General features: G+C 35.6%; 1 protein-coding gene across 1 annotated transcript; it reads right to left on the reverse strand.

The window, feature by feature from the left end:
- Window positions 1–6,245: 6,245 nt before the first annotated feature.
- LOC127101397 (translocon-associated protein subunit alpha) lies at window positions 6,246–9,420 on the reverse strand. The gene is made up of 8 exons (XM_051038802.1): window positions 9,239–9,420; window positions 8,738–8,896; window positions 8,590–8,640; window positions 8,294–8,382; window positions 7,893–7,970; window positions 7,578–7,781; window positions 6,679–6,750; window positions 6,246–6,561 (listed from the first exon to the last, which is right to left on the reverse strand). Exons 1-8 carry the CDS (start codon window positions 9,306–9,308, stop codon window positions 6,511–6,513), a joined length of 774 nt encoding a protein of 257 aa, XP_050894759.1. The 5' UTR covers window positions 9,309–9,420; the 3' UTR covers window positions 6,246–6,510.
- Between the last annotated feature and the right edge of the window lie 769 nt (window positions 9,421–10,189).

Raw genomic sequence — 10,189 nt, forward strand, 5'->3', positions numbered from 1 at the left:
TTCATCCCCAGTGACATGTTTAGCACCTGGAGTTTGTTGATTTCCCCAGCTGATTAGTTCGCTGTTATCCCCAACTGAGTTTGTGTTTGCCCTCCAGTTGAGGGTAGGCATTCCATTGCAGTAGTTGGCATGGTTTCGGCAGAACTTTGGTTTCCCACTGGTCGCCATCAAATTCGCTCCCAGTCAGAGTTTCCTCCTGGTTTCTGAGTAGCTATTTGTATTTTCTCCCCTGGAGGGTTGTCTCCCATCTGATATAGTTTTGATAGCAGTTTCCTCAGTGGATCTTCTCCTTTCTTCCCCAGCTAGGGTTGAGCCTTTGAGATGATTGATGATTCTTTTCTCCATCATTTATTTCCCTCTTTTGTGGATTGACCGAGAATTATATCGATGATTCAAATCTGCGACATTTTGTATCCTTTGTGATCGTTTTGTCAGCATAATTATATATATATATATATATATATATATATATATATATATATATAATATATATATATATATATATACACACTCATATAATTTCATTATTGCATCATTACACCCTGAGATTCATTTTTGTGATTCTGATTCTCTTTTATGGTGGTACTTTATCCCCATCCAGGTTTGGTGTGTCTGTCCTCCTTCAATTGTAGAGCGTCAGCCCCCTAAGCAGAAACACTTTAACCTTTCTCCTTTCCCCACTGAGTTATTTCCTCGTGGATAATTATCATTTCAGCTTCCTCCCCAGTTGATTATCTGGATGGAACCATTCCCCTTGAGTTATATCCTCATTGGGTTGAGTCTTGATTGGTCGTTTCTTTCTAGATCTTACCTAGATAGATATTTTTGGTCCCCTAAGAGTCTATTACCCAGTAACTGGTAGTATTCTTCTTAGTTTGCAGTTTGTTACTTCTCGCCCAATACCCGGCAAAAGTAACCCCCTTTTCTCCCCATCAGATTCGTTTTCACGTCTCCCTAGGAAGTATATCCTTGATATGTTCATCCTAACCGGTGACGGATATTTTCTTCCCCTGCTTTGAGTTTATCCTTGATATGTTCATCCTAACCGATGACGGATATTCTCTCTTTGGGTATTCTACCCAGTTACAGGTAGTTGTAATCCCTATTTATTCCCAGAGAGGTAATCCTTGATATGTTCATCCTAACCGATGACGGGTTTCCTTCTCTTTGCGGTCTTCTGCCCAGTAACCGGTAGTTGTAAATCCTGCTTTTTCCTCCCTGTAGAGTTTATCCTTGATATGTTCATCCTAACTAGTGACGGATATTCTCTTTTTGGTATTTTATCCTGCATTCGATAGATGTAATCCCTACTTGTTGATCAGGTGGTTTATCCTTGATATGTTCATCTTAACCGGTGACGAATATCCTCCTCAACATTCCTAGGCAAGTTAATCCTTGATATATTCATCTTAACCAGTGACGGATTTTCTTTCCTCTGAGTTTATCCTTGATATGTTCACTTTAACCAGTGACGGATATTCTCTCCCTTTGGTCTTCTGCCCAGTAAAAGGTAGTTGTAAACCCTATTTTTCAGCTTTTCCCCAGCAAGTTTATTCTTACCCAGCAACTGATAATGAATGCACCTCCTGGCGGCCCTCAGTGAGTCATCCTTGATATGTTTACCCTAACTGGTAACGGATGTCCGCCCTGTCAAATTTATTATCCACATACCTAGTAACCGGTAGTGGATAATATATTTCTGCTCCTTCTGTGTTGAATATTATTTCTTCCCCAGTTGAGTTGAGTGCGTATTTCCATAGTGAAATCGTTGTTCCTGCTTGGTTAGAGTATTTCAGTTTTATTCTGATCTATCTGCTTCCCCTGCAGATGTTCCTTTTCTCCTTGGCTGAGTCTTTCCATTTTCATGGAATTCCTCTATTCCCCCAGCATTTTTTAAGTCGTAGCATGGCCTACGCATAACCCTTTAACCCCTAGGGTCTCTGTCTCCCCAGTGAGTTTTCCTTACGGAATGCATTATGCTCCTGCGGACTTTCAGTCTCTCCGGATTCTTTTCCTTTGTGGCAATATTTCCCCACAGAGAGTTTACTTTAGCATTCATATCATATGCGTCATGAGGACTCTTAGGGACCAAAATTTGTTTCTATATGTTGTTATTTAAGCCCATTCTACTAAGTCGATATGAGGATTTTAACATTCACCTCCTCTGTTAGAATGTCCTTAAATAGGGGCAGCTGTAAGACCCCAATTTTGACCTTAAGATCCCTCATGTTATCTCATTATATGCATATGCATTGGGATCACACTTTGGCCTCATCCTTACCCCTCATTCATTGGGTTTGTATTGGGAGAGATCACCAAGCACCATGTGATTGTATCATACTTTGTATTTTATCATTTACTAACCAAAATACCCAAAAATATGTCTTTGCATTTGTCTAACTCTTTTGTAGGTAGGGCACATGATCACCTTTGATTCATCAAGCTTACATATAGGGTTTAAGACCCTCATTGCTAAGAGCTCAAATAAAGAAATGATCCACAATGGCTTTAGGCATCATATGTGAGTCCCTATGATCTTTGCATGTTATTTTGATCAAGAATTCTTCAAGAATTTAGAATTGGCTTGCCTTGGAAACCCTAGTTCATCTGGGTATCTTGTGTAACTTCTTCACCAAGCTTCTTCACTCATTGATCAAATATTTCAAGGTACACTTCAAATTTCATCATCTTATGCATATATTATCTCCCATGAGTCCCAAAATTCAAGAGAATTACAAGTTAGCAAGTTGGTTAATGGTGGTTGACCAGAGGAATTCATCTGATTAAAACTAGGGTCCCCTAGACCCTATCTCCTAAATTTTTTATCATATGAAAATGATTCCAAGAGCAAAGTTACTCTATATGACATTACAAACAACTTTCATGTTTAGGTCTAGAGCTAGTTTTGCTTGGAAAGTCATTTTTTATAGTGAAAGATTATAGGTCATTTTGTCTAAACCCTAATTTGGAGGTCAACTTCCCAAAGCTATACCTTGCTCATTTTTTATGAGATGAAATATTTCCAAGTTGCACAATCAAATTCAAGGTGTCTACTTCAACTTTGATGTTTAGAGAAAGATCTAATTCAACTTTTATGAGCATGTGATATGAGGATACAGTATAGGTCATTTTGGACCAATACCATTGAACAAGTGATTTTCCTCAACTTCAAAAATGCATAACTCCTTCATCTCAAATCCAAATGAGGTCAAATGTGTGACCATTTTGAAGGACTTTGAAAGATCTACAACTTTGATGAAGACACTTTTCTCATTTGAAGCTCACACAAAAAGTTAGCCAAGGTGGAATAGGTGAACATATAGCTTGACGATCATGAATTTACCGCTACAATATCATATCAGGATCATTTGACTCGACTTGTCATCAAGTTTTATTTTCAACTGATCTGGCACATGCCTATGTGTTATAGATCCAAACACCCTCAGATGACTCAAGCTAGGCTTGACACCAGACCAACATTCTTATGGCGTGATTCCTTCTAGCTTCTTTGTTGGACATCTGTTTAGGATATATGTCACAGTCGACACAACTTCTCCCCATAATTATTTGGGTAGATGCTTGCCTTTCAACATACTTCTAACCATATTCATGATGGTTCTATTTTTCCTTTCTGCGACTTTATTCTGTTGTGGAGTGTAGGGTGGCACCAACTCATGCACAATCCCTTCTTTCACACATAATGCATCGAAATCTTTCGACACATATTCTCCACCACCACCAGTCCTCAAAATCTTGATCTTTCGACCGCTCTGTCTTTCGACCATATATTTAAACTTGGCAAATATTTATCACGTAAGATCACAGTTTTCGACTGAAATCATCTATGGATGTAACAAAATATTTATTACCTCCAATCGAATCCACCTGGAGAGGGCCACATACATCAGAGTATATGACTTTAAGAATTTCCTTCGACCTGCTTCCTGCATCCTTATTGAAGTTTTCTTATACTACTTTTCCTGCATACATTCTTCACACACTTCATTTGGAATGTCGATTTCTGGTAATCCTAAAACCATATTTCTTCTCTTCAGATCTCTGATGTCTTTGAAATTGAGATGGCCAAGTCTATAATGCCATATCCATTCATCTCTACCGGCTGCTGTTGCAAGGCACTTATGCTCCATCACATTTAGCTCAATGTTGAAAGTTCTATTCTGACACATTGGAGCCTTCAAGATCAACCTTCCATTTGAGTCGAGAACTCTCATCATCTTGTCTTTGATCGACACCTTGTAGTTCTTTTCAACTAAATGCCCTATGCTGAGCAAATTGCTCTTCATGCCTGGTATGTACAACATATTTGAAATTACTGACCTCTTGCCATCTTTCCTCATAATCAGAACATCACCAACACCTTCAACTGCTAGAGTGTTAACATTTGCAAATTTCACCATGTTCTTCATTGAGGACTTTATGTTGACAAACCAATTTTTTCTTCCAGACATGTGTGGTGAGCATCCTGAATCCAAGTACCACTGATCCTTGAATCTCTTTTCTTCTCTTGTTGTAACCATCAGCAATGTCTCTTTTTCTTCGTGTTTCGGCAGCTTTGCATAAGCTTCTTGATTCTTCTGCTTTTCTGGACAATCACTAGAATAGTGACCATACCTTTGACAATTGTAACATTAAATGTGACTCTTGTCTAACTTTTGACCACCACCTTTTCCTCTACCTGCAGCATCACCTCTTTGGTTGCCTTGGTTCCAGAGTTTTCTCTGATTCGACAAGTTTCCTTCTTGTTGTTTTCGACCAGTCGAATTATTGTAACCTCATCTGCCTTTGTTATCATTCCAGCTTCCTTTGCCTTTTCTTTCTTTTGCTGATTGAGCCTGCAAAACCATATCACTCTTCAACTTTCCTGCAGCTCTTTCAGTCATTCTTTGTTCATGAGATTCAAGCGTCCCTTGAAGTTCTTCCTTTGTCAGTTTTGACAAATCTTTCGACTATTCTATGGCTACTACCATGTGGTCGAACTTTGGAGCCAACGACCTCAAGATCTTTCCAACAATAGATCTTGATGTCAACATTTTTCCACATACCTTGATTTGATTCACCAGTTTCGTAACTTTGGTGAAAAAATCAGTTATGCTTTCATTGTCTTCCATCTGAAGCAATTCATACGTTCTTTTATGAGTTTGTAACCTCACATCTTTCACCTTCTCCGCGCCTCCAAACGATTTCTCGATAATTTCCCATGCTTCTTTCCTGAATCTGTATCACTAACATTTTCAAAGTTATCTGCATCAACACATTGATAGATTATAAAGAGAGCTTTATAATCTTTCTTCTTCAATTCTTTATGTGCAGCATTTTCTTGATTTATCGCGACTTCTGCAAGCGTTGTTAGTCCTTCCTTCACTAGATCCCAAAAATCTTGATAATAGAACACAACATTTATCTGCTTGCACCAATTCTCATAATTGTTGTTCTTGAGAATTGGAATATTTGCTGGAAAATGCTTGTTTGGATGATTCGTTGCCATGATAATTTTCTTCTCACAAATCGATTAACCGGAACTCTTGATACCAGATATTGAAAATCCCCCAAAACCTATGGAGAATTTCAATTAATCTTGATGAACAAGATTGTTATCACCCACACAATGACAATAAAATAAAAGAACAATGAGAAAAGAAAGAGTGTAAAGAACGATGAAGGAGAAGAAGAATTAAAATTCTGCACAAAATACTGTGAATTACAATGTTATGAATACTCTATTCACTTTATTATAAAATAAGGGTTACTCCCTCTATTTATAGATTTAGATTAACTTGAATCTCAAGTCAAAACTCAAAACTATAAAAGCCCAAAATAGCTAACACTATTAAAATAAACAAAAGTCAACAACCTACTTCGACACAAGGAATCTATCTTTTCTTTTTAATTCATTTGGCCTTTTCAAAGCTACATAAAAGAAATTCCACACATCTTCACCCAAAACTACATAAAAGAAATTCCACACATAAACCAACTCACTCTCTCTCTCTCAACATGTCATGATAAAATAATAAACCATGACAAACAATATCGAAACTTCACCTAAATTTTGTTCTAATTAATTGCTCACTGTGTATTATTATATGTTAAAAGATACTAGTGATATCTGAACATTTTGAAATCCAATTTGGAAAATAGGGCCTTTGACCCCCTTTGATCATATGGTTATTTTACTTGGGCCTGACCCCTTTCGGAATCCTCGGATAGACAAAAACAAAACAAAATAAATAGTAAAATGAACATTATGTAACAAAAATTGTGCCACTTCTCAAAAGTTCTATCCTTCCTAACTCATTCCTGCTAGTTTTTTCTTATAAAAAGCTCAAACTCAATGGAAGGGAAAAAAGTAAAATTTCTTTAAAGCTACAACAGAAAAGGCAGGTCGTCATCATTCAGCCACAATTCCTCGCGCTCTCAAACTAATTAACATGGTGTTACATCTCTAGTCATGTTTGGCTGAAGAACTGGAGGAAAAGGAAAACTATTCATCTACTTCTTCTTCTTTGATTTGCTGGAAAGAGACTGAGTATATGCAGTTCCCTGGGTAACAACACAAGGTAAAGAAAGTGACTTCATTTCAGATGTCTGGTTTACAGGAAAAAATGGATATGACAGCCAACAAGTATAAAGACAGTAATACAGCATCACAAAACATACCTGTAGCCATTCGTCCGTCGAAGCATCTATAGACCTAGTTCCAACTTCAACTTTGGGAGCTCTCTTTGATTTCTGCCCAAATATTCATGAGCAAACATGAGAATATCAGAGTTCCAAGAAAATATTGAATTCTAGGATTTCATTAAAATTGAAATTTGGATCAATTACTATACATGTGTATGGACGGTTGGGTAACTTCTATGTTGTAGTTAGCAAATCAAACACGAGAAATGAGCACAAAGCGGGAGCATTAACCAGGACCAAATCAAAGGTGAGAAATTTAGGGCCTCTTTGTAATTGGTATCAGAAAACTATTAGCTATCCACGTTTTGTGTTTTCACTTTATTTTCTGTTTCCAAATGATTAGGGCCTCTTTGTAATTGGCATCAGAAAACATGAGCTATTTTCGTTTTATGTTTTCACTCTATTTTCTGTTTCCAAATATTTAGGGCCTAGTTTTATGTTCCCTCTATTTTCTGTTTCCAAATGTTTAGGGCCTCTTTGTAAATTGATTGGTATTAGAAAATGTTATGTAGTTAGCAAATCACACAATGAAGTGAGCACAAAGCTGGAGCATTAACCAGGACCAAATTAAAGGGGGGAAATTTTGGGCCCCTTTGTAATTGGTATTAGAAAACATTAGCTAGTTTTCAAATGTCTGCAGTGAAAACATTGAGAGAACAACTGCTGTACAACTATTGTTTTCATTGTTTCCTGTACAAATATTTGAAAATAGGGAACAAATTGAAAACTATGGGGGCAGTTTAGTTGTGTAAAGAGAATACAGAAAAAACAAAGTTTTCATAAATCAAACACATTACGTAAAAAAATTAGCAAATTCTAAATGCAAAGGTGGTTCAGTAATAGCGCATTATCTGAAAAGATATAGATTATAGTACCTTAGATAGGTTTTGTACTTGACCTTGAATCCATAGCCCCAAGAGGACAAGGAGGGAAGCTCCAAGAGTAACAAGAAAAACAGATTCGATGCTAAGAAACCCACCCGATTCAACAACTTCAATAGTGCCATTAAAGAAGGTGCTTTGGTATGGATGCTCGTCTATCTCGTAGATAATAGTGCCAACAAGATCAAAACTTCCAGGCTGTATACGGAAAATTCATTTTGCGCAATGAGATCAAAAGTATATAAGTACTCTCTTATGTTTCACTCATTCAAAAACTAAAAGAAGCTGTGTACAAAGTGATGGTGATACCTGCAAGAATTTACTGACTGCAAATATGTATGGGAAAGTAGCTTGGGCTGAGGCTGGTACAGAACCATTGTTGAAAACCTGCAATAAAAGAAAAGTTGCATTTATATTTTATACTAAGTGTCGAATGTCATCTGCTGAATGAGATTAGGTTATTCTAAAACCTAGTCTATCAAGAAAACAAAAAAAACTTCAAATTCAAGACTTTATACACAAACTCTTTCTAGCAGGATTTGAAATTCCCTTTTCGTATAAATGGCTTTCATCAATTTGATCATTAGAAGTTTAGTATTGTTTAAAAGGTAACAAGCATAAATAACCATTTAAAATAATATGAGAAAAATAATTTTTTACACAAATAAATAGCCAAGTTTAATTCGGGATTTTCAGTAACCAATTTCTACCTGAGCAGTAAGATTTTGAACATACAGACGATGATCGACAGGAAGGTGAATACTGGCCTTGATCGCAACAACATTCAAGCCAGACTCGCCTGTTTTCAGCCCAAAAAAAACAAAATCAGCTAAACAAGTGAAAGAGCCCCTGATTTTACTCTTGAATCCCACACTCCTCAAACACCAGTAAGAAAATAATGTAAACAAAGAAAGGAATGAAATATGAATCCTAAACAATCACAGCAAAAATTTTAAAAAACTTAAAAGAGTGAAACTACAACACTTATCCAATCTGATTGAATTACCATCATTTTTAACACCAACTAGCAGCTCGGTGTCTTCTCCAGCTGTAACCACTGCATCATATTCACATAAACAAACAAAATCAACCCATTATCCAACACAGAAAACAAAATTAAAACACATTCTGTAAAACAAACAGAAGATCCTTACATTTTGCAATATTTTTAGGAAACACACTTATAGTATCAATCCCCGGAGCAGCAGAAAAGGTTCCAACTCCATCAAAGTCTTGAGCATCATCACCAACAATGCCAATATCACTTTCAGTAGTCTCCACAGCTTCACTTGATTCTGACTTACACCTAACAACTACCAAATAGCAAGAACCACATTTCAATAATCATCATGCACATAGCCATAAAAACATAATTATCAGTTACTTCCAAGATCCAATAGGGCAAATAAAAAATAACACATAATTCAAAAACGTAATCACGTTTCCATCTAAAAATGCAGAATTAACATCTACATCAACATGAAATTAAGATTAAACAAAAACCAATTTTTGATAAAATTATAAATTACAAATCAGATCAAAAAAGCTTTAAAAGCATGCAAAGTTGAAACAATTGTGTCGCCGGAAAAGTAATCGTAACATGCAGGGAATGAAGCATGGAAACGGATCTAGATCTAGAATGCGGAGAAGCAAACCTTGGAGGAAAGGAGAAGCGATGAGGAGAAGAGCGAGAGAGAAAATCCAAACGGTGTTGAAGGAGGCCATGGTGGTGTGTTGCGATTTTCCAAATGAAACGTGAGTGAACTTTCAACGCTGAAATAAACCAGATTTGTATTGGGGTGGTTGTTCGTGTTAGAAACGACGTCGTTTTAATTCGTGTGTAAGTAATGCTGTATTTTGGATCCTCATTTGCTTAGTGTATGGTTTGTCCATTTTTCATTGGTCGTTTTTACGTGGTGCGTTGTAAGATGACTCATTTATCCTACTCATCGTAAAATCAAATTGTTACTACATGTTAATTGAATTTGTTTATTAATTAAATTTAAACTAACTATCACTTTACTATCTATGACATTTCCATTAAGATTATAAGACTATATATATTTTGTAAAAAAAATTAATGACTTTTTAATTTTTTATTTAGGGACCTAATTATAAATTAATATACACAGTGATTAAAAATTTGTATTTTAAAATTTATTGATGTTTTTAAAAGTCACTAAACGGATTGACATCTTTTAAGGAATTAAATTTATAAATAAAACAATTAGTTGAAAAATAATTAATTTTTAAGTTTAAATATTTTTTTCATCTATGTAAGTTGGTATGTTTTTGCTTTCTTTTTCTCTATATTTTTTTTAAGTGGATCAAGTTTTTAAATATTAAATTTTATTTGGTTTGAATTATTGAAGTTAAAATCTACGGAAAATTCCACCAATTCCTTGTTGATTTTAATTTTAAGAACTAAAACCAAAATGATTTAACATTCCGGAATTATTTTCAGCAAACAAAAAATACAAGGACGAAAAGAAAAAACACGCTAACTTACCTAGATAAAAGACTATTTAAATCTAATTTTTAGTTTGAGTTAGTGTGTTTTTAATGTTTTATATTTTTAAAAAATAAGTCACTTGATTCATGAGCTT

This window comes from Lathyrus oleraceus, chromosome 7, assembly GCF_024323335.1.
Source record: "Lathyrus oleraceus cultivar Zhongwan6 chromosome 7, CAAS_Psat_ZW6_1.0, whole genome shotgun sequence".
NCBI classification, from domain to species: domain Eukaryota; kingdom Viridiplantae; phylum Streptophyta; class Magnoliopsida; order Fabales; family Fabaceae; genus Lathyrus; species Lathyrus oleraceus.

Excerpts from the sequence above, each read along its gene's own strand:
- LOC127101397 (XM_051038802.1), bottom strand. The coding sequence starts at position 9,308 with ATGGCCTCCTTCAACACCGTTTGGATTTTCTCTCTCGCTCTTCTCCTC. Across the intron at positions 8,641-8,737 it reads TCCTAAAAATATTGCAAAAT|TGGTTACAGCTGGAGAAGAC; the intron begins GTAAGGATCTTC and ends AATATGATGCAG. Across the intron at positions 6,562-6,678 it reads CGACGGACGAATGGCTACAG|GGAACTGCATATACTCAGTC; the intron begins GTATGTTTTGTG and ends GTTGTTACCCAG.